This window comes from Manacus vitellinus, unplaced genomic scaffold (assembly GCF_001715985.3).
Source record: "Manacus vitellinus isolate BGI_N305 unplaced genomic scaffold, ASM171598v3 scaffold_4_pilon, whole genome shotgun sequence".
NCBI classification, from domain to species: domain Eukaryota; kingdom Metazoa; phylum Chordata; class Aves; order Passeriformes; family Pipridae; genus Manacus; species Manacus vitellinus.
This window is the reverse complement of record NW_021940604.1, coordinates 21,117,909-21,143,059: the sequence shown is the minus strand read 5'-3', so window position 1 is coordinate 21,143,059 and position 25,151 is coordinate 21,117,909. Positions and strand designations below refer to the sequence as shown.

At 37.9% G+C, this 25,151-nt stretch overlaps 1 protein-coding gene across 3 annotated transcripts in view; it reads right to left on the bottom strand.

Annotated features, from left to right (window-relative positions):
* The window catches only part of LAMA4 (laminin subunit alpha 4), a 102,543-nt gene that overhangs the window by 29,311 nt on the left and 48,081 nt on the right, over positions 1 to 25,151 (bottom strand). For 2 of the 3 annotated variants that reach the window (XM_008931395.3, XM_018078184.2), the window contains exons 6-18: positions 23,448 to 23,543; positions 21,430 to 21,581; positions 21,177 to 21,287; positions 18,103 to 18,214; positions 15,881 to 16,054; positions 14,947 to 15,140; positions 13,010 to 13,126; positions 10,921 to 11,069; positions 8,780 to 8,921; positions 7,631 to 7,727; positions 6,881 to 6,997; positions 6,060 to 6,245; positions 919 to 1,058 (exon numbers count right to left, since the gene is read on the bottom strand). In XM_008931395.3, coding sequence (XP_008929643.2) covers positions 919 to 1,058; positions 6,060 to 6,245; positions 6,881 to 6,997; positions 7,631 to 7,727; positions 8,780 to 8,921; positions 10,921 to 11,069; positions 13,010 to 13,126; positions 14,947 to 15,140; positions 15,881 to 16,054; positions 18,103 to 18,214; positions 21,177 to 21,287; positions 21,430 to 21,581; positions 23,448 to 23,543 — 1,787 coding nt within the window. The remainder of the gene's footprint in view (positions 1 to 918; positions 1,059 to 6,059; positions 6,246 to 6,880; positions 6,998 to 7,630; positions 7,728 to 8,779; positions 8,922 to 10,920; positions 11,070 to 13,009; positions 13,127 to 14,946; positions 15,141 to 15,880; positions 16,055 to 18,102; positions 18,215 to 21,176; positions 21,288 to 21,429; positions 21,582 to 23,447; positions 23,544 to 25,151) is intronic. The other variant, XM_018078186.2, reaches the window with a different exon arrangement.

Sequence of the window (25,151 nt, the reverse complement as noted above, 5' to 3'; positions counted from 1 at the left end):
TATTCTTAGTTGAATCAGGGCACATAACAAAATCCTTACATAGCTATAAAACTTCTACTAATAATTTATTTCTTTGCTTTGCATGGACTATGACCAATTTTCTGTTCATGAGTAATCCTGTTATATTACTGATTCTACAGTGATATTTATGAGATGCTAATAAAATTGTAAAACCTTTTCATTTTAGTTCAAAATGCCTTCAACATGACTGAAGTAATGCTTTCAAATTGAAGCACAATATGCCTGAATGGCAAAATACATTTAAAGACCAGTCAAGCACTGCACACATACTGATTTTTCCTTTTCTTTTTTAAGTAATATATGTGGACTGCATATTCCAGCATTTTGAACATACAATAATGACCTGAATTTTTTATTTCTCTGAATGAATTCAAATACACTTTTAATTTTTGACATTGGTATTCTTGTTACAGAAAAAAACTTCATTATTTATGAAATGAAAATGTTTTTTTCTCTATTAAACATGTGCAAGCCAGAGGTTCTCTTACCCTGCAGAAAATTAATTAAAAAGAAATACTGTTATCTCAGAAAAGTTTACATTAAATTGCCATAATTACTATTCCTGAAAACTAATACTGCCAGTTGAGTAATGATCTATTAGTTTTAGCTTTGAATGGTTTTGTTGTTGAGGCCATCTTATACACTGTGCCAATAACTTTATTAAAGTTCCTAGTGCAGTAGCAATAGTCTACCCCAACTGCCATGATAACCTTGACTGCTTGCAAAATAGCAACTGTAAAGATTTTACTGACCTCCACGGTGCTTTGTTTCTCTAGTTTTGGGGAGGTGATAATGTCCGGGTTTGGATTTCTAATACAGCCCAAGGAAATGGAGGTTATAGTAAGATGCATTTGATTATTAACACTAGTATCCAGAAGTCCCATCTAAAAGTTTTACCTTGCTTGCTACACTCCTGGTTTGTGCAATTAACTCTCTGATCCGCTGTATGCTGGAAGAAATATTGTTTGCTGGTGCCTTCTGTTCTACTCTGCGCAGTTTGTCCAGGAGTTCAGGAAAAACTTCTGTAAGTTTCTTCACTGTAGTTAGAAAAAAGTGACAATGAGGTTTTTTCCTCTTTGAAACACTGATTTTGCACCAGGAAAATTTCTTATTATCCTCTTAGGTTAACTTACCTGTCTCCTTCTGCTTTGAGAACAAGTCCACACTGTAGTGTATGAGAGACAGTGATTTTAGAAAGAGTAGTGAATTATAAGAATCTAGTATTGCAAAAGGTTTTGGGAATAAGTTTGCACAAAGGAGACTATGTTTTAAGGGGACTCCTAGGTAATACTGTGGTGAGTTACCTCTGTAATACTTTCCTCAAGGAGCTCTGCAAATGTTAATCATTTTAACCTTTTCATCTTCCTTCAAGGCAAATACATGTTAAACCCAATTTTACAGATATGGCAACTGGAGCAGAGGGATTATTTGTTCAGCATCTCACTGCTTATCTGTGGCTGACCTGGGAAGTGCATCTAGGAGTTATGGTTCAAGAGCTCTTCAAATTCATTGTAGGGGAGATGTATAGATTGTTTTCCTCAGCTTTTGTCTGTGCATCTCTCTGAAAGGTCATACCCAGATAACAGCAATGGCTGCACAGGTGTCTGCATGTGGTTTGCAGCCCACTCTCATAATAGGAACACTACCACTTTCAGACTGTGGTAACAGGCCTGTAGTGTACAAAAATAGAAGGCCTTAGCTGATAATGTGTGTGCACCTAAACTGTACTTACTGCCTGCCCCAGCCCTTGTGATCGGTAACCTCTTTGGCTTTCCTGCCTACATCTGCCAGAGGTCGTGAATGAGAGTCCAGGACCTTTGGTCTTTTGCTGCTATATCTTCTGGTGGTACATGTACAAGTGTCATTGTTATCATTGGGAAATACAGGGGCTTTGTTGTGTTCAAAGGGACATAAGTCCTTTTCCAAAAAGATAAGCAGAACAAATTATCAAGAAAGAAAAATAACTACCCTTAGTTATAATCCAGTTTCATCACATCACATTCCAATGACATGTTGCCCTTTGAAGGATATTTACACATCACATCAGTTTTCATCTTTAATTAAATGTAGGTACAAGTAGCTGAGTATAATGAAATGCGATTTTAGCTGCAAGCTATGTGCATGTAAGAAAGATCCAGCATTCAGAGTTAATTTTTAATGACATGGATTGCCTATAAAGGTTAAACCAGATTTGTAGGGTTTGCGGTTACATTTTAGGGGTTGTCAACTTGCGTCCACCTGCTCTTGTGTTCTTCCCTGCATATTGTTACTCTTGTCTGATAATCACAGAATCATAGAATGGCTTGGGTTGGAAGGAAACTTCAAGATCATCTAGTTCCAACCCCGCTGCTGTGGGCAGGGACACCTTCCACTAGACCAGGTTGCTCCAAGCCCCATCCAGTCTGTCCTTGAACGTTGCCAGGAGAAGATAGCAGAGAAGGCAAGTAGAGGGGCTAATCATCAGATATACTGAGACTGTACAAAAGGTAAGAAAGGAGAAGTAGACTCCCATCACTTTTCTATTCTTCCAGTCTGTATTGGCTAAAGACTGAAGCAGCTCTCAGCTTCATTCAGATCAACACAGAATATGAGAATATCCCATTGAGTCCTACAGGTCTGCTTCTCTTTGGACAGAGTGAAAAGCTATATTTGCCTCAGTCCTGTTCTCTCTCTGCTTGGCTGTTTTCACTTGTCTTTTACTTTCCAAGTTTAGTGTAGGAGTGGGCCATATAGAGCTTTAGTTATTACAGTTATTCCCATTAAGTCCTGAAAGTCCCTTATGTTCTGGGGTCAGTAATCAGATATTCTATATAACGTCTACTGTATGTTAAAAAGCCATTATTTTTAGCAAATTCTCGAAGTAACACAGTAATTCCTGAATGCATTAAAATTAAAAGACCAAACCCAAATGGAATGATAATCAATTTATAAAAAGTTTTCTCTGCCTTTTGAAATGAATGTTCCATTGCATTGGAAAAAAGCCCACATTATTTTTATAGGTAAAAAAATTAAAAGCTCAGAAAGGGATTTAGCAAATTTCAACCACTTTTTTTTTTTTTTAAATAATTCACAACTGAATTGGAATTGTGTTTGATCTGATATCTTTTAAACCTGGATTTTCATCTGTTTGAAATTTGGTGTATGAAAATTGAAATGCTATTGTAACATGAAAATGCAAAGCCAACATGTATTACTACTAGAACTGTTATAAAATCTCAACGTAAATATCTTTCTTTAGTCCTTTATAATGGCATTCTTCAACACAGAAGAATATTGATTTTTGATTTTAATAATGGGATGAAGGTAAGAGTGGAAAAGGAAAACTAGTCTTAAAAAAAGAATAGAAGGGAAACTGTCAAGGAGGATATACCTTGACTGTAACCTTCCAGACACTTTCTCCTTTCATGTTTTTCTTCCCAATCTGTCCTTCATACTGTCTGCTGAAGCCCACCAGTTCCTGCACAATGGAAACAGGCAGTATTCTCAGATCTGCTCTCGCCCTTCCAAAAATCAGGTTCAAGCTTTATTCAAAGGCAATCCAGATATGCCAGCTTAGAGGCTTCAGCTGCTTATGGTAGTGCTATCGGTATGATGATCGGGTGTTTTAGTGTTTCAGGAACCCATCTGAACATTTGTTGTGACTTTCTTTTGGACTTTGGTGGACATTCCTCTTGTCAGATCAATCTCTCCTGGCAAAATACACAGCTGATCTGGGAACACTCCATTGTGCTTGGCGTGTCTATATCTGTCTTCCCAGGCAGTGAATCACAGTCACATCTGTCTGTAGCACTACCTGTGCCAGCCTTCTATGTAGCACTGATCTCTCTTCTCAGCTATTTCCACCTGATCTTTCTGGCAAAAAAAAAGTCATGCCACCTTTGTAGCTTAAAACAAGCAAAACAAATGCCTTCAGACACAAAAATGCCATGAAAAGCCGCCTCCACGAAAGTACTAGGGCACACTTTGCTGTAGTTTGCATATTAGCATCTCTTCAACAGTGAGCTTGTGGTCAACAGGCCCTCGAGGCACTTTCATATGAATGCAGTATTTTCAAGGTGACTCCCTACCTGCAAAACCACAGTCACAGAGAACACATTTTTGCCAGGCACATCACATAGGAGCTGAACTGTTCTTAACAACTGGTGATGCTTGTACCATGCATGCCTTTTTGAGAACATAACAAACTAGGAGAGCTGGGCCATCTTAACTCTGTTCACTCTTATGGAGCGTCTCAAATGCCACTGGAGATATTTCTTCCAGAACAACAGCTAGTACGAGTGGATTTTTTGAATCCTGACTGTCTGCTGGTGTTTTGAGCATGAAGAGCCAAATGTAGTCTGTTTTGCTGCTCTATCTGCTAAGCTGGCACTGGTAAATGTTAAATGTAAATCAAGTGTAAAGGTGAATAAAAACAAAAACCTTCATGTGTAAGCTACAGCAGACTGTTTCTCTTGGATGTTTTTCATACTATTCCCTCCTGGGAGGCCAATCATATCCACATTTACATTATCTTAAATGGGAATTAGAGCCCATAGCCCATAGCCTAAACTCTGCTCTGTGGTGATCAAAAATATTTTACAGCAATGCAACACAATTGCTGTTAAATTAACTATATGCTTATGGAGCTCTGTGCAGTGACTAACAGTGAGCTTATCTATTCCCAAAAAGAGCAGCTCACTGTTTCCTTTAGATGAAAAGCTCAGAGAAATCTGAGATTTTCTCCAGTTCTGGAGACAGAAATTGAGTTATTGAACAGCAATGAATTTCTTCTTGCAGAGGGAACCACTCCTAAACCAGTTCTTGGGAGCACTGGTTTCACTTAATGAAAAATACTAGTATAAGGGTCTTATTCATTACTGAATTCTGAAAATAACATGACCTTTGGGTTTCCCTGACCTAGAGGGAAGAGTGTGACTTTGGGACACTAGAAGCAACATTGGGTTTGGTACTCATTTGGTACTCAACACCATTTGCAGTAAAATGACAGCTGAGTTGCCAAGTTTCTGACGGACAAGGGATTTAGGGCAGCAGATCTTAGATTCAGACTTTCTGGATATAGAGTCAGTGGAGTTATGGACCTTCTCTGAGGCACTTGCAGAAGGCAAGACATCACTGAACAGTGTTGCAGGTGATGGTATCATCAAACGTATGAAGGAAATTATTCTATGGCAAGATTTCCTTGCCATAAATTCCTTGGGATTAGTGAGCCTCCTGAGCAGAGCCAGGAATACATTGAGCAATAAATAGTGGTGCTTGTTACCAATTTTTTATTCTGAATATTTTAATTTCTAGATTGATTCTTTTCTTTCGCAATTGTTCTTTTCCTTCTTTCAACAGTCACTTCATTTCAGCTTCACTCTCACTGCCTTTTTTCCACTCTTGCCTATCATCTTCATTTCAATTTTGTAGTCTGCCCTAGGGTTTTTTTTTGTGTTTTTATTTATGTTAAATTTTTCATAACAAGTTTTCTAATGTTTACTTTTTCTTCTTCCCCAATAATAGAAGTGGAATTAATGTGATGTTTACAAGCTTTTCCAGCAATCACCCTGCTTAAATATTTTATTTCCTCGTTGATCCTCTTTGCCCCCTTTGTTTAGACTACAAGCTCATCGAGTCAGGACCATTTCTCCTCCATGTTTGTACTACTGAGGATGAAAGGGCTCTGTTTTGAAATGCCTACCAATGTTAAAAACCAAAAAAACAAAACTAAATCACCAATCATAATAGCAAGAAGTGTTTAAACAAACTGTCTACCATTCAGTGTTACCTTGGTACCATGATAAAAATGACTTAGAAGCCAATAAATCTTCATCACGTAAGTGTTTTAAGTAATTTTTGGAAATGCACAAATATCCAACACTTTTAAAATATAGTCAAGACTCTAGAAAACCACTAATTTTTGAAATGATTTCATGGAGGTAAAATGTTAGAAGATTATATGCAATGAATATGCAATGTAAACAATTCATACAACAAGATGTTATGGTGATTCCCTGACTTTTTAACGCTAAGGAACAGCAAAATTCAGGTTACCATACCTGCATCCCCAGCTGAATGCACAGCATTGTCGTATGCCTCTGAATTGTGCTGGAAATCTTGCAGATTTTGAGACCATAACCTCACGTTCTCACCCATGGGGGTCGTAGCCTCTGTTACTGTCATGGTAGCACTTACAGCCTCTGCAGTCTTCTGTTTAGCTTGCTCCAAACGCTCTCTGACCACTACTACAAAGAGGGAGTAAGGAGAAATGAACTCTTTCAAAGGTTCAAGTGTGTTGTTTGTACTGTCCCGCCCCCCCCCGTATGTCCTGTCCCCACCACCAACTCCCAGTGTCCCCCTTCCTTCTTCCTCCCAGTTCATAAACTGAGCATGATGTCATATGGTATGAAATACCCCTTTGGTCAGTCAAGGTCAGCTGTTCCAGCTGTGCCTCTTGCTAACTTCCCATGCACCCCTAATCCCCTCACCAGCGTGGCAGTATGAGAAGAAGAAAAGGCCTTGGCTCTGTGTAAGCCCTGGTCAGCAACAGCAAAAACATCTCTATATTATCAACCCTGTGTTCAGCACAAATCCAAAACACGGCCCCATACTCACCCCTTTGAAGAAAGTTAACTCTACCCCAGTTAAAACCAGCACAAGGATCAAGAAGAATGTTCATAATTTCAGGTGGCAAAACATTTATTTCATTATGAATGTGTTAAAGCTGGATGTTTGCTATCTGGGTCTATTAGTTTCAGTCAAATTCCTTTAGGTATCCCTAGTACTGAAATCTTAATAGTAACTTCATAGGTCATATGGAAAGATAAAAATATGTTCTTGAATGTATGAAGATAAAGCATCATAAAGATAAAGTTCCAACCTGGGTCTGCTGATTGCATTTTTGCAACGGCTCTCATCAGTTGGTTTCGCAGAACATTCATTCTGGCAAAAGTGCCATTAACCTGCCAGCTGGTGTCTGCAATGTTATAATCATTACCTGTGGGGAGAAAATAGGAGGTAAAGTTGAGCGGCATCAAAGTGACATTCAAAAAGGTAAATTTAATTCTGTGGAGGTATGTTATTAGGCATTTAATACACCACAGACTATGGCCTCTTTTAGTACAGGACATACTAGCACTCTCGACTTCATGTAATCTAAAGGAAAAAGCAGCCTTGCAGCTCCCAGCCACTATTTGCTTGCCACAGGGTGTCTTACAAAAATCTGGAGACCTGTATCTCAGTCAGTACTCTCTCTCTTTGCTTTACCAGAAGTGCTGGGAATAGCTGTAGCAAGTATACAGGAGAAGTTTTAAGGAACTCAGAAAGTCCCAAAAAATTGAAAAGGTAATTCTGCAATTTTAGAGCTTTCTTTCTTTCACAGTGAACAAAGACCAAAATCCTTTCAGATTTTGGTGAAATTGGTGAAATCCAGTTTGCTGAACACTTATACTGTTGCGATTTGCTTTTAGTTGAACTACTAAGCTGAATATATTTACCAGTGAACAACCGTTTGCAAGGTCACATATTTAAACAGTGATGTGCCTTAGTGCCTTAGTGATGTGCTTTTAAAATTTACTTTAACATGCATGCCTTTATGCTGACTGGGAAAGTAGAAAGGACGTATATTTACTGTCATGTGCTGTCCGTTGTAGCTGCGTGGCTCGGATGAGAAGTTCTTCACTTTTACCTTTATGGTAAATGACCTGAGTATCAATTCCAACTGCAGCCTACAAGTATGTTCCAAAAAAGAAAGTCAGAATAATGTTTACGGAATGTTCTGCTTTGTCATGCTCAATTATGGACAACATATTACCTGCATATAAATGCAATTGCAAAGTCACTGCAGTTTCGTTACCTTTGTTAACATTTAAGATTGGCAAAAAAGACTGAAAAGCAGAATTTTTTGTTTTAAAAACATTCAGAGAAATGTGTGGTTTTCCAGACAACACTACTGAATAACAAAGGTTCAGAAAGCACAAAAGTCCTCTTAATTTATCAGCTCCAGTTTAGTCAACATGACACTCATGCTGCATGTTAGGCACTGACTACTGTCATCTCAGATAGGTGCTGAATGTTTGCACTGCATGGGGAGCTGCCTTGCAGTCTGCAATAGCATGCTGGAAACAGAGGGCTGGACTTGAAATCCCACAGCCCTCTGGGGTTCAGGCCTCTTTAATCTACCGAAGTCCTTTTGCTATCCCACTGATAAATTGTTGGTAAATAGCATGTATACAGATTGGAAATTATATATGTACAAAAAATACTTATAAAGTATTCTAGAACAGTAAGGCCAGAGACAAAATTAGCATCCTTATCCTTACGCTGAGTATATGAGTGGGCTTTGTCCCATTTTAACTTGATTTTCTATGAGAAACAGTGGTGCTTCTGTTAGATATCCTGACCACCTTTCCTGCCACATGGCACTGAGTGAACTAGTAGTTCTCAAGCACTAAATGCCAGCTCAGGTTCCCACAAGGCCAAGAAGTTTTCTGGACTTTCACAGAAGTGTCTCAATATGATTCACAACACAGAGCAGCATCACTCTGTGATGGGATAGGGACAGAAGAACCTGTTGGGTCTTTTCAAATATCAGGAACTCATACTGGCAGAATAATTAACCACATAGGATTTAATTCAGGAAATAATAAAGGGAAAATAGATGTGCAGTGAGAAGTTCAATGCTGCCAGTTAAGCTACATCTTGTTTTTAATTTACACTTATGTGTCTGAAGTCCTTGAAGCATTGCAAAGTAAAAGGTGATGTTATGAAAATTACTTACATCTTTAACCCGGTTTGTTGTGTTCAGTGCCAGCAATGCAGCTTTATTAGCTTCTTCAATATAACCAGCAATGTTTTCATACACATTTGAAGCATTGATTGCCCTTTGTACCAAACCATTTGAATCAACACCATACAAATTCCTGTTAAAAAGAGAGTAAAAGAAGAAACCAAACTGAATCAAAGTAGTTTCAAATTGATCAATATCCTCAACATTCTGACTACATAATCACACACATAAATATACTTAGCCTAAGTGGTAGTCTCTTCATTGTGTATGACCAATCTGAAACAGGTGAAAATTATGTGGATAGAAGGTACTTCCCAGTCATTTAACTCCGGGCATTTTGCACTTAACATCTATGTGAGCAGGAACACGTGACTACTGAACTTTTATCTTTTTTTAATCTAAATTAGATATTCCATAAATTTACAGAATAACAGATCTGTTGGTAGTCCTTCTTTAGGAATAACTTCTGGCCATGAATGGAAAGACCTGTGTGTGTCAGTGACTAGGATAGATGTATCACTTGCATGTTTATATTTTCCAAAAGTAGGTGGGAAAAGAGGGAAGATCAGATGAAGAACTACTCGTGGTCATGAAACTTTGCAAGAAGTTAAATTTAAAAAACACAAGACAACTTTGATGGCATGGTTGAGCTTGACTTGCATATTAGGTGAGAACTGGGAGATAAGGAGATATTCCAAACAGCATCTGGTTCAGGGCTCAACCTTCAGCTATTAGCAATTCTGAATCAATATTATTTTTTAGTGTTTTAGTGATAAGCAGATTTCACAGTATACATGAGATATAGATTTAAATGTAAATATACATATTTGTATGTGCGTGCATGCACTTCAAAGTGTTTGCACACTCAGGGATTGCTAAGTTTCCAGATTCACTGTTGTTGCAAGAATTTTCAGCTATATTCCCTTAAGGCAAAAGAATAAACTCTATCAAATAAAATCTTAACAGGCTAATAAAGCAAACTTATACAACCAAAATGATTTGAGGTCAGGCAAAATGTTTTAAAGGATTAAAATTTCACTGCAGGACAATCTTCTTAACAAATAAAAGAGTCAGCATATTTCTGTATGGATATTTTGTAATTACTTTTGTTTGCTTTTTGTGAAATTCCTAATGTGTTTGACTTGGTAGTAGTTTTTAAATTATTTTGGCAAGTGAGGAAGGCTAGCCATATGGGGTATTTTCTTTCAAGTGATTCTACTTCCCCCAGTTAGCTATCTCAGACTGAACATATTGTTTGGTTTTTAGGTTGTGTGTAGTTTGTGTGGCATTATAGAACAATTTCAGATGTCAGCTTCATATAATTGTATAAAAGAAAACCATCTGTTATTTTTTTCTCTATTTTAATCTCCTATATAGGGCATACTAATATTAAGAAACAACTGGTATTAGGATAACATACTTGAATAGTAGTTTTAAGTTTATCTTCCAAAAGCATATGCCCATGATGTTACTTAAAGCAGAATTCAGTGACATATTTTATTTAAGAATTCATTTACAGCAGTGATTTTTCCACGTGTAGTCCCGATCGCAAATAAGGTCATATTTCAAATCTGTCTAGAATAATATATTTGTACTAGTAGTAAGTTAGTAAATTGATGCAATGTTGATGCATTTAGTATCTTCCAGCAAGATAAAAAGACTTACAGTAATTTTTTATTACTACTGTGGGCCAGTTTCACTGGGACGCAACCTATTGTGAATCAGAACTACTCCATCTGTAAACAAGTTCTTAAACAAAAATTATCTCAAAGCCCATATTGTGTCCTGTAATGCTAAATGTTTTTTTATGTGAATGAACTTACTGACATGAGCTGTTTCTGCCTGTATTGTTTTACTTTTCAGTGATCTACCTTTCCTATTCTTTTGGTATTGGAAGAGAATGTCGTGCAAGATATGTGTTTATTCTTTATTCTTTAAAAAGTTTCATAGATTTTGCTTAGCTCAATTTCAGTTGTTCCCTCTAGACCATGACAAATCCTTCTATACGTGACTTAACACTGTTTTGTGCAGTGCCTATTTATGGTCATGATGTTTCTCCTTGTCTTTTAGTTCATTCAGCTGTTCAGTAAATAGCGCTCGTATGAACAGAGTCTGCTGAAGTTAAATTTTACCCGTCCAGCTCATCAGCAAGTCTTCTTAGGTTGTGTGTATGATGCATAGCCTTTTCTACCAAATCATCATCAAACAGAGACAGATTGGCTATTTTTTCTTGCAATTCCTTTTTCGCTCCATCTATTTCTGCGTAGAACCCTGATGCATTCTGAACAAATTATGGAAGAAAGGAAAGAAGATGAAAACTGTAAAAAATCAAGTCTGTATTTTGATTATTATGTTTTATTTTACCCTTTTGTATTATTATCATGTCCCCTTTTTTTTTCTGTAAAGTTGTTTTATTTTACACTTTTAAGAGCAAAAGAGGAAAGATCTAAAGGTGAATGTCAGTATGGAAAGACAAATGCAGAATGATAAAAATCAACTAGAACTCCAGAAATCCCTTAAGAAGATATTAGAGACATATGCATAAAATACATGAGAAATGTCTTACTTTATGTCTTGTATGTTTTCTCCAGAATTGTGCCAATAACAAGTCTTTCAAAGTGAAGTGTTAAGAGATGAGGTAATTAAACCTGATCTTTACAAAAATCCCCTCATTGTGGTTCTTCTAAAGCTGGCAGTTGGGACCCATATTTTTTTATTTTTTTAACCTCTTCTCTGTGAAGACTGCAGACCAGAAATTAGGTTTTGCAACTTCTAAATAATATCCATAAAAATGAAATAAATATTTCCATGGTTATTTGTCTCATGTGTCATCCTGTTACCGCATGGGCCCTGGCATTGTTTTGGCCCTGGCTGGCTTCTGCTCTCCCAAACCTGCCTCCTTGGGAGTAACATGGGAGGGTGCCTGTGCCCTGGCTGACAATTTGGCAATTGCTGGAGAGGGGCAGATAGTTTAATTGTACAGCTGTGAGCTGGGTCACATTGTATAAAACATGATATCCGTCATGCTAAGACGTCTTGGGTAAGTCTAATTTGTAAATCAGTCCACCTAAATACTATCTATATGTATGTATAGCCAAAGAGAAGTAGTATCCCTTTGCCTTAGCCATCTTTCTTATATGAAATAGTTGTGGGGAAGACCAAATGGGCTTCACTTTCTCTCCAATACACAGCATTGCTGATGTGTTTGAAGATTATAAATTTGGCCTCAAAATACATGAAAAAGGATGAAATGGAGGGAGAGAAAAAGTATGAATGAATGAAACGTGAGAGTATTTATTGTTGATGAGGAAGAAAGATGTATGATGTTTGCATACTACCGTCCCTGCAGTGTGAACACCCTCTATGTGTAAACTTATCCACAGCAGTGAGGAACACGAATTGATAAACTGCAATAATTTGTTTTGCACAAAACACAAGAAACCCCCCCCAACATACTGCTTGATCTCCCAGGGGTGGTTACAAAGTAAGCTTTCTGTTTTCTCAAGTTATCTTTTCAAAGAAAAATTAATGACTTTTGATATTTGCTTTTGTGTTAAGAATGGGCAACTATGACCAAAGTGAATTCTTGTAGAAAATTTTAATTTCTCTTAAATTATTTCAAAATTTTAAAATAAATCATGAAGAAAAAACCCAGTTTTTGTAAATATTTCAGTTATAAAAATCCTAGTTTTATTTTCTTCATCTTTTCATAGAAAATCCAAACACCTAAAATTTCAAAAAATTTCCTACAGCACTATGTCTCGCTCAAAACACTGGATAGTAATCTACAGTTCCAGAAGAGGGTTTCTATGAGACAATTTGTTTATATATGTTTTACACATTGCCTGGTTTTAACTCTGATATCTGGGATCTTTAGCCTTCTTCCGTGCTTACTGGTAGGTAATAGAAAAGGAATTTAGCATATAGTGCAGTCTTTTACCAGAGCATCCTTTGGCATCTGCTTATAATGAAATAACTGAGAACTCTAGAGCAAAGTCTTTCACTAAGCTTTTTGTACAGTAAGGTGTCCTTATAATAGAATTATTTTTTTTAGGCAGTAAACTGTAATTACAGAGTTTTTCATCCAAGAGTTCTACTTTTTCAGGGGATATTAATCAGTATTTCAGTGAAGTAGTATAAAAAGGAGAGGTTTTTGATTAATGGTCCAAACACATAAAAAAGTCAGGACATATTATTTAAACAAGTCACTCAGGCACCTACCTTTATTACTTCACTTAAATCAGAGTTGACCTTTTGTGGTTCTTCCAAAATAGTTGTGGCACTGAGCAAAATGCTGTTCACTTCATCCATTTGCTTTTTTACTTTCTCAAGTTGTTTCTACAAAGAAACCCCAAAACATAAATCACATCCAATACCATTTGTGCATTGATAAAATACAGTGTCAAGTTAATTCAAAAGACAGTGGTGAACTAAATAGATTTTAGACATATCTGAAGTCTGATTTTCCCAGACATCTGTAATAGCTACATATTATAATGTGACTGTGCACTTTTTTGGTTTTGTGAAAGAAATGCTGAGTGATTTTTTAAAAAATTTATTTATTTTATTTTGTATTACAGCATAACCAGTTACTGGAATGAAACATTATTCAGTGCACTGCCAGAAGAGACAAATTAACCAGCAATTTTTCATAGTGATATGGAGATTAGTTTTTTCTGGAGTTTTTTAAAATCTACAGAAGAGTGATCTCTTTTCCTTGTCAGTAGTAAAGCATATTCCTTCATTGTGAGGAATAATGAAGATCCAACTGGTTAAAAACAGTGAACAAATGCAACTACACACTTCAGGCTTTGCTTCATAAATGTGAGACAAGCTGCAGCTTGGCACTGTAATTATGAAACAATGGAACAACAGAAGAGGCTTTGTACTGAAGGATCACAACCTCTTATAGAAGGATTCATGAGAGCAGCACACCTGATTTCTCTATTGAATTGTTAGACCTTCCACATCAGCATGAACTTCTATCACTGTAAATTTCAGGAGCTCAAAACTCAGCCTCTGATGCTATGAAACCCAGAGGTTGGCCTGAATTTGCAAGATTATTCTTCAAATCACAAAACTGCTCCCTAACCCCCTTCTGCTCCAGAATCCAAACGAATTCAGCCACTAAAATGAAAACAGGTTCCTTCAAATGCTCCCAATTCATTCTCCTTGTCGTTTTATTCTTTGCTGAAAAAATAAATGGGATATTCTGGTTTTGCATTCCTTAAAGGAAACTTAGGAAAGCGGGGAAAGAGTCACAGAACCTCTGGGAAGAGAAAAAATACTCTTTTTTTATATGGTTGATGGATTGGGTACTTTCCTGGGATAAGAGGCTTGAAAATTCAATTTCCTCATCAGCCATATGGGATTTGAACCTAATACCACCACTTAGAGGCAAACATGCCCCACTTCCATGCTGTAGGGGACAGATCTCCTCTGAGCTCTCCTCTGGAACTATTTATTTGAACAGGTCTTAGGGGAAAACTGCTGTATCCTTACAACTAATCTGTTCACCCAGCACGTAGGAAGCCCAATTTCAAGGTACCTATTGTGCAGCAGTTAGACGATGGATTTGTGCATGAAGGTGCAAGGACCACCCTCTGCTCTTCCTGAAAAAGTGGTGATGCATTTTGTTTAAAGAGGATCAGAGAGAAAGTATGGGTGAGACAGTATGAATGAACTCAGACCAGGGCACAAATGCAGCGCAGAGTCTTTATAAATAATTGTTTTCATAGAATATAATTACTTTTGCGAGCATGAAGTTCTTTCACATTATAAGTCAGTACATAATAGGTGAAACAATCCCAGCACAATATTTATAGCAGCCATGCTACATGAAATTTCAAGCTTCCTGTGTTTTACTGTAATATGCCTTCCAAGGGTAGGCATAAGTATCCATCTCTTCCTTGGTCTGATGAGACATGACATGCCAAAATTTGTCATTTATTGTCACTCCACAAATAAATAAAAGTACCTTGAACTTTCACAACTTGTTTCTTAGAACTGAAGAGTCAAACTCATCCTGCTGACTGATCCAAGAAATTCTTTTTTGGTGTGGTGATTCCTGACTTTAACTTATGTTCAGTCTACTACTTTAAGCAATGGCAGAGATCGAGCATTTGCAGACAAGCTGTGATAAATGTACTGCACAGTACCTCACGCCTTTGGAGACTGGCTGTGTTTTCCTTATTTATATCCTCCGTTTGTAAAACATAGTCAAGTGCCTGGTCTAATGCCTCCTCCAGATCTGACAGCTTCACATCCTGTTCGCTGAGTTGCTCTAGCACATCAGATACTAGGGATCTGGTGTCATTGTACTTCTCATGAAACACTTCAATTTGCTGTAGCACTAGGAGAAAAATAACAGGCCAATAAATCCAAAGCTTGCACGTCTGACAAAACTTACGTATACAACAATTTCTGTTGCTATTACTCAGGAAACAGTAAAACACATTTTGTAAAGCTCACTTTTGAGATCATACCCTTAGATTTTAATTTTCCTTCCTCTTTTGAAAAGGAAAGATGCCTCTCATTTCACTACCTTATTTTAATCCTATTAATTCCCCCTCTGAAATAGAAGTCCTTAAAAGAAACTAGGTCTATCTTTCCTTGCTTTTTATTTGTTTTTCATTGTCAAAACCTAGGCAGACTATTCTGGAGAAGACAGTCCTTAAGCCTCACATTCTGACTCATGTTCACTAAGCTGTGAGAACTAGATTGCCACTCTTTCCTATGCCAGTAGTTTTTCTCTCTCTACTGGAGCTTGCTGTCCCCATGGCAGAGCTGGAGGGGAAAAGACATTCACAAGAGCAATTCCAGTCCTGTCATGAACCTTCTCTAAGCATCTGTTGTTGAGGTGCTGCAATGCACAGGCACACGTAGATCTTTTTCTCCCCATTCTGCCATGGGGAGCAGCAAGCATCAGCAGACTTGGAGCAGGCATTTGGAAGCAGCAGCATATCCAGCACACCAGTTGGTGCTTGCCAAATGCCTGTTCATTCTCCCCAAGGGCTCAGCAGTACACCCAGAGCTGCCCACCCCGTGCCAGCTGTGCAACATGTGGGTGAATGGAAAAGACTGAAAACTTACACTTCTCTGCTGCATTTTCCTCTTCATCCGCAAGTTGCCTTTGATTAGTGAAAGGCTTACGACGTTTGATCTCCTTCAGCATCTCCTCAGCCACACTTCGCTTCTGGGCAACTTCTTCAGGGCTCAGCTCTTGTTGTTGTTGAATTACGAGGTATTTTGACTTGCTGCTGATTTCTGGGGGGAAAAAGGAACAGATGGTCAATTCATTGTGTCTACAGAGAAGTAAATAATGTGGAGTACTTTTACTTTTGTGAATCCAGATCATGCTGTAGGCAAAAGAAAGTTTTAAATATCTTCAACTCTATGGTAGATAATTATTATGTTTAATTCAGTTTTAAAATTAAACCTGTAAAAAAATCACACTTTCTGGCATATGTGGAGGTCTCATCAGAAGAGGATAAGATTAAGCAGGCATGGGATGTGTGCATTATTTGGCTTGGCAGTTCTCATAGGCTGGAATCATCATTTTATTTTGAGTTCTGTGGCATGTAGTTGGCTGGGGCTTTTATCTGGGATTGTGGTTTTTAAGTGCTGCTGCAAAAATGTTATGTATATTAAACAACAACTATGGTAAGGAGAAGTGTTATGTTTATTAAATAACAACAGTGGTAAGGAGACTGAAGTAACTTCTTTTTCCATCTGCAGAAGTTTGAGGCACCTTAATGAGGTATACTGCCTTGCTGGTTTGGAGATAGATACTATTTCAAGGTTTTGAAACAGTTCAAAACTGTTCAACACTGTTGGATCCCTGCAGCTAAATTGAGTTTACCAATCCCCAGTGTAAGCATTACAAAGTTTACCCACTTCTCACTTCCTGTCCTCGAATACAAATCACCACCTCTTTTGTACCCTGTGATGTGCGTGCCTTTGGCTTGTATTTATCACTAATTTTGTGGATAACCAGAGCTGGCAAAACCAGCAATATGTATCTGTAAGATTTTTTATAAAAGATAGATGTGTAACTGTGGCGCCACTTATTCTTTGGCAGAGTGTCTCTGTATGCATTTTCTTGCTGGACCCTGAGCCCATTAGTGAAGCTTTAAAGGCTCATACTGAGCACTAACTGATCATGACCAGGGGCTCCATGGATTTCTTTTTCCTTTTGCTGGCACACACACATTCTCTTCAGTAAAGAGTGGTTTGCCTTGTACAGGGTGATGCCTCTGTAGAATAATAGTTTCCATCATGGTGGAAATAATTTTCACCTACTTGTTTCCAACTGTTTTCACTCTCTTTATTCACAGCCATAGATGTTGCTTCTTCTATAACAGCTTAACCTGATTGTGTTATTTGTGTGCCGAACTAGATACATATCTGCCTTATGCAGTTCCTCCTGCCCCAAATCAATTAATGATGTAACAGGATGATCCAAAGACATGGATCATGATTGCTAGTGACACACAACGAGGCTCATGCTGATGCTTATACTCAGTAATTGTAAAAATAGAATGTGAAAAATGACCAAGCAGCCAACGGTGGTTTAGCATTAGATGTGAAAGGAGGCAGTACAAATGTAACATCCTATGAGACTGGTATTAGCCTGCCTCTTTTGTGTGGTGGGATATATGAACCACATTTGCTGAAATAAAGTAGTGGTTGGAGCAGTCATGGAGGTAAGGAAAGCAAGGACAACAGCTGATATGTAACCACTCTTTCTTACACAAGTTGCCACATAGCTTGCAATAACTGCTAAGATAGAACTACTCAGGTCTATTAATCAAATATTTCCATTGGAAAAGGGCTCTTTAACCTCAACTGCCAGTCTATTCTATTCTGGTGCCATAGACAGCTTTTGTATACTGTTGGATTTGCTGAAGCCTGGGAAAACCCATGTGTTCTATAGCAGGATGGAGGCTTTCATGATGCAGCTGTACAGAAGACAGGGATATTTTTGAGTACGTTCATTTTGGGTTTTATTGCTTTCTGTAGGTATTGAAGAAGAGGCTGTAATTGGTTTAGTCTCATTTTTATATATGAGGATGATAACAATATGTCATAGATATTCCAGATGAAGATGATTATCTCTGACTAGGAAATCTTTTTTAAGTGCAGCTGTGCTTGGGAAGTGTTTACTGTTGTTATAAATTACATACTGTCCTATATATCGAAGGATAAACCCTTTGATATGTAGGACAGTAAAAATTCTTGAAGATTCATTAACACATGAAGGTTTCATCAATACATTCTTGACACTGAGCTGAGCCAGAAAGAAATCTATTTACCTTCAATGTTATCTCTCATGTTATTGAGCTGCTGCACAAGCTGAGTAGCACGGTTGTTGGTCTCTATGGTTTCCTTCTGTACCAATAAGCCTTTGCTGGATGCTTCACTTCCCTATGAATAAAACATATGAAGTAAACATTAGATTTCTTTTCAGATGTGAGGATGAGGAGTATAAACACACATTTTCTTTTCTCCTGATGAGCATGGGGAAGTCCTTTTCATCATATAAAGTGATATTTACAAAGGTGCTCAAAGTGCAGATCGGTCTTGTTGATGTTTTCAGAATTGCAGAGTGAAAGATTAAAAGTTGTCCCATATTTATCCATTATTTGCTGAAATAAAATTTTCATAAATTATGTACAGTTGTAAAATTCCATCTGATGGCTTATTTTGCTGGGTATGGCATCTCTGAGTAGGCATATAGAATGAAGAAGAAGATGTCAAGCTCACAGTCATTTGCAGATCAGTGTCTTCCTCAAGTGAGGTCCCGAGAGCTGAATCTTTTTCGAAGTAAGAAAAAGCATGAGGATTAAAAATACTCTGAAAAGCATAGCCACTCTCCTATACTACTGTGTTGGAGGTTGCACTCTGCATTGTGTTCCCTTATAGGTAAGGGAAACAGAGAGCTACCATATCATAGTCACCTTCTTTTCAAGAAGGTTGCTGACTTTGGGAGTCTTTAGACTTAATTTTCTCTGTTATCTCCTAGGATAAAGAAAACAACATGACTACTGTGCTGTCAATGTTTCATGGACCCTTTGGGTGTGGGTGTGTGTAAATCCACACTACACACTTCCCAGTGGTAAGGTGTTTGATTCACAGTCTCTGTTGGGGCTGCATCAGCAAAATTTTCAACAGTAAAGCTGCTTTCTGGGTTTAGGGTGCCCTGATACCTCATAAGGCAGAGGATACTTGGCTGTTGGTATGCTCGCTTTGTATTTATTTGACCCTGCAAGAAGCGCATTCTGGCTGCAGGTTCAGCGCTGAAATCAACCTTCTCCCACATTTTCACGTGGGGTTTGCAGAGGCCCCAGGTGGCATTTGAAGGCAGGGCCAGGGCAGCCAGCACTGCTAAGAGGGATGGGCATACTGATAAAACAAATGTAAGAGTTAGTAGTAAGGATTCTGGTGCATGTCTGCCAAACATTCAGGATCAAGCTACGTGCTGTTTTACTCAAAGCTCATCCCATGCAGATTCAAGGAGCTACAGGTCACATTTACTCTTCTCATTTAGCAGGAGGTTTTGCCTGCAGTTGGTGCATTCATCCTGACTTTGGGGTTTAGATCAGAATCTGCAGCAACACCTGAGACATGGGAACATGCGTGTGAAGTGCTCCGAACAGAAAATGCTGCATATCTCTGCAAAATCCACTGAAGGCCCTACCACCCATTTTCCATTAAAGTGCCTTGAAAGAGCACAAAGTTCAATATATTCAGAGTTATTATTGTGCTCTTCCTCCCACTCTTAGAGTCTGGGGCCGTTATTTCCCTGCCTTTGCAAGCAATCATGGGTATTGATGTGGAACAAGCATTAGAAGTAACAAGGGAGAAAAGACCAGAGGAAACACTGAATTTATTTGTTCAAGGACAATAAAATTGAGGAATGAGCTCAGAAATCCCCAGATAGTACTGAAAATGTAATGTTATTATCCAAATTCACTAAATATTCATAGAAAACCTAATGCCTTAATCATCTGGCTCACCAACTACATAGAGGAACACTGAGGCATGTGAGCTCTGACAGATATTCACAGATACAGAGCTCTGTGTGTGAGCTGATTTAATCAAAGCTCTCTTGAGCACAGGCATAGTCTGTATCATTCCTAGGTGCCCTTTATACTAAGTAACTAAACTGTTGACCCAAACTCAATTTTTCTCTTTTGCTTTCCTTTGTGTTGTTTTTTTTTTCTCCCTACTTGCTCCTGTATTTGAGTTTTAGTTTGAGGTATAATTTTAATTTGTCTTGTGAAAGAATTGGTATAGTGAATATAAGGTCTGGCATTTTGCAATAAGCATGAAATATAATCTAGTCCTACTACAGATGTGGTTATCTCTGATAATAGCATAGAGTGATGTATTTTACTAATATCTATCTATCTATCTTAGCAACAGAAAGATGTTTAATATTATCTTTTTAAAATAGAGAAGCAGTTCTGAACCCTATTTTTTCTCTTAACATATAACATAACAGTATCCTTCTAGGGTGCAATGATAGTGTTGTGGGATCTGAGAGCAGATAACTTTAATTTTATAGCCTGGCAATTTGATATGGGTGCAATATTTATGACTAAAATTGTGTTAAAAATAACTTGAGCGCTGATCAGGTTCCCATCTCAGTGGATACATGAAAAACCTTTTAAATTGGCAGGTTTATAATATATTTTGAAATGTTTAATTGTGGCTAATTTAGTTTTATGAGAGCATACACGTAAAATAGATATAGTACAAATGCTTCCAAAGTCAATCTGAATTAGACAGTGTTGGTTACTTCACTTAACTAGAAAATAAAATGTGAAAGAGAAAGGCAGTGTGTATCTCAGATCAAACATGTTGTGTAGGGGGTAAGTGGGAACCCAGATCTGAGGAGAAGCTTTTTGTGATTGATGTCAAACCTCCAATCACACTCAACACACTTTGGCCTTACCTCCTTCCTTTTCTGTGAAGAAGACTTGATAGGTCATTTATGCTTTTAATTCAAAGTTAAAGTACAAAGCTAGAAATAGAAGGTTCTCCCAACTGTCTTTCAGGGCACATCCACTCTTGTTTGGTGAACGCAGAGATTCAGACTAGGTGTTAGGAAACATTTTTTTGTCATGAGGGGTCAAACACTGGAACGGATTTCACAGAGAGGTGGTCGATGCCCCATGTCTGTCAGAGTTTAAGAAGCATTTGTACAATGCCCTTAATAATATGCTTTAGCTTTTGGTCAGCCCTGTATTGCTCAGGCAGTTGGACTAGGTGACCGTTGTAGGTGCCTTCCAACTGGAACTATTCTATGCAAGCCTTTTATGCCAAGAGGTAACTATGGCAACGTGCAAACTCTCAGAGTTTTGGCAGGAGGCTATAAACAAACCTGTTCATCAAGTGTTGCTGCTTCTCTCAGGAGGTCATTCATTTCATCTGCAGCGTCTTCGACCTGGATAGTCCAAAGCACAACATGGCTCTTCTTTTTGGACATTGCCTCCTGCATGTGGGGAAAAAAAGTCAGTGCCTCTGAAAAAAAACTATTTCTCTAGTGAGGGCAGGGATTGAAATTCACAGGAATGGAGTGGAAATTCAAAGATTCAAATTATATTAAAAAAAAAAAAAGTCATCAATGTTGGTACCTGGAGATGGGTGGTAGTGAGGTTCAAGTCATTCAAGCGCTTTTGAGCTGCAAGACCTGTAGAAATGCTCAGTAAAGTTGATTTGCTTTCATCGATAGCCAGAACTGATAATCGGATGTCATCTGTCAAATCCCAAATACATTTATCACAGCCTGGTAAGAAAATAAGAAAGCATAATTTTTCTTTAATGTTTGTGTCAATTAACAGCAAATATCCTAAATTCATGTTATAAATTCATTTTATAGTGCTCTTGCACTGTGGCATTCCCTCTCTTTGTCATTGATGGATCCTGATGGATACCCATCTTTCTTTCACTTTCATCCACCTACTTCCAAGGTCCCACAGTACAGATATGATATTTCCAGCTGAGCAGCACCAGATGGAACTGCTCAAAGGGGCTGCCACAGCAATTCTGTAATCAGTAGGGAGAGAGGGAGAGGTATTTCCTGGCTATTCCCTAGGCTCTGCATGCTTGTGGTCTGAAGAATAGCAGATGAGGGTCAAAAAAACCCCTGCATTTTTTCAGAACCCAAACCTCTGTATTTAAAATTCAGTGGTATGAGAAGTAAAGATGTCCAGCACATGGGCTTTTGACTGCCTATTTGATTAGGAAGGCAGCTTCGAAAACCACAGTTATAACATGCCTGAAAAGTGCTTGTGCAGAACTATATCCTTGTTCCTGCTGAATGATTGCAATGCCACCTTGTTTTTAGTAATATTGGTGTCATCACTAAGCGCAAGAGACCTAGGTGAATGTGAGATTCCTACAGACATTTTTCCTTGATATTCTAGCAGCTCCCAAATGCTTTCCTTCTGGTTGCACTTCAGGCATATGACCCTTCTTCTTGAGAGTCAGTTTAGGATTAATGGTCTGCATTATACCACAGATATAAATATACTAACATTTAAAAAATATCAGTGGTTAGCAATAGTTACAACATAATGCTCCAGGAAACTCTCCAGGTTTCCTATCAGAATATGGGAGATATGTAAAAGCAACTGACTGATGGATATATGTCAAATTGGCAATAGCAACGAATTATATTAGATGTGCTGGTTTTGGCTGGGGTAGGGTTAATTTTCTTCATAGTTCCTAGTAGGGGGCCGTGTTTTGAATTTTTGCTGAACACAGGGTTGATAATATAGAGATATTTTTGTTATTGCTGAGCAGTGCTTACACAGAGCCAAAGCCTTTTCTGCTTTTCGTACTGCTGGTGAGCAGACTTGGGCTGTGTTGGAAACTGGGAGGAGACACAGGACAGTGATCCCAACTGATCAAAGGAATATTCCATATCATATGACATCATGTTTAGTATATAAAGTAGGGGGAAGAAGGAGGAAGGGAGGTGATGCTTAGAGTGATAGTGTTTGTCTTCCAAGTAACTGTTACAGGTGATGGGGCCCTGCTGTCCTGGAAATGGCTGAACACCCACCTGTCCATGTGAAGCAGTGAATTAATTCCTTGTTTTGCTTTGTTTGCATGCATGGCTTTTGTTTTCCATGTTAAACCATCTTAATTTCAATCCATGAGTTTTCTGCCTTTTACCCATTTGATTCTCTCCCTGATCCTGCTGGAGTGAGTGAGTGGCTGTGTGGTACTTGTTTGATGGCTGGGGTTAAACCACAACAGATGTATGACTAGAAACCCATAAATTAAGTTGGAATAGATAAAGTTATAAGGGCAGTTTTCAGGGCCAAAATATTATTTTGCGGGCACTGTGGCTCGAAGTCTATGGAAATGGTTTTGGTGACACTTTTCTCCCGCTCTGCAGCTTGTACCTGAACGTGCAGTCTGTATTGCAGAGTTGGACATACCCATGTACTCTGACAAGTGTGTGAGAACATGCTTAAATACTCAGTCTACCGGTCCTTGTGTATATTAACAAATTTAAATGCTCTGTGGGACCGAGGTCAAAGTAGTAAGTCCACTGGAGTACCGAGCTCCCAAGCTAGTATTTGTAAGCTTCTAAGTACAAGAGCGATATTAATTTTTGGTATTCTCGTGATGATGTTCTTACTGATGGTTGGGCAGTCTGTGTCAGTAGAAGCTTCAGGACTGTCTGCGAGGCATTCTCCAGTCTGGCTGTCACACATTCTCCCTCCACAGTTACATGCTGGGGGAAAAAGAAAGGACATTTGAAAGAATAATCTCCAAAATGTACAGCTCCCCTTTCCCCTCGCAAGACTAGTGAAATTATTTTACTTAGGATTGTGCATGGATAGTTAAACCAATATCAAGAACTTCTTGGACTGATTTTCCCTTCAGTATGTAGAAAAAGGTATTTTTTTGCACTATGGTCAAAATGAACCAAATGAAATATAAAGTGGAAAACAGAATGAGAACACTTCTGCTGAGATTTCTTGTTTGAAGCCTGGTTACAAGCAGAGTCAGCGAGGCCAGAGTTGCCAAGATGGGTCATTGTGCATCAGCATCTAGAGAGAGTGACATTTAGGAGATGTGCTAAGAAAAACAGCACAACTAAAGTTAATTATTAGTTACAAGTTTCTCCAAAGCCCTGTAGAATTTATCAGCACTGTGTCAGGCTGTCACTGAAAAGGCTTTGCAGCTATCAAGGATTGATAGTGGACTCCAATTCCATCATCACCTTGAACATATCAAAAAGTAAATATCTCCTACCACTTACAGTGAAGAATAAATGACATTTTACATTTTTTCAAACTTGAGTAAGTAACATTTTTATTGCCAACACAAGCAGCTTTTAAAAAAGTCTATTTTTTAATCTAAAATGTCTCTTTCAAGGTTTAATTGGCCTTTTAAAATATATTATTTTAAAGATTAAAGTATTCTTTGAGCACTTTGATACAATTACAAAAACTCAAGCAAAACATAAGAACAGCCACAACTTTTCTGGAATTTGTTTTGTTCTTGTGATTCATGGTTTCAGCAGAATCTCATATAACAAAATATTTTACCATCATTTTATTGCAGCCCATTCATTTCTCTCTATTTCTGTATTTACATTGCACATTGCACATTCAAGGAATTATCAGTGAAAATATGTAATACAACTTCAAAGACAACATGATGCAGTAACGTTAGAATAACTTCGTATAAGTGGACCAGTGTTAGTAGAACTAATCAGTTTTTGTACTATGTAAGAACAGAAATTGGTTATGAATTTTCTGATGCAGTCAGTATTTTGACCTTATCCCAATCTGTATGAACTGGGTGCCTACCAGCTTTTGGATCTACAAGTGTTTCTAATTTGCTATTTCTTTTATTAAGAAGTGAAAGAAAAGTCTCAGTTGAAAGCAGAGATTTCTCTTTGCCTGTATCTTGGAAACCAGGTTGCCATGCCCTGATGGCATAATCACAGTTACAAAGTTAAAATTTGGTTGAGATCAGTGCTCAGGTAAATAAAATTGTGTCTTCTTATTTCAATGAATATCTGTTAGTTTGCTACAAAAAACTTATAGTAAATAAATTTCAAAAGCAGTCCTGACTATTTTTCAACTACTTGTTTAAGAAGTACCACATTTTCAGTAGGGAAGTAAGACTTTCAATGCTACTGTGGTTTACTGGTGGAGAAAGCTTCTGAATTTACCTGTATTTCTGAGGGACATTGTGGAGAGTTTTGAAGTGTGGCTAAAGGATGTCTGGTTAAAAAAGAATTATTTAAAAGCAGCTGAAAACTACCGTACACAGTTACACAGGCTTTATCTTTGTACTCAAAAGAAAAAAAAAATATCTTAGATGGATA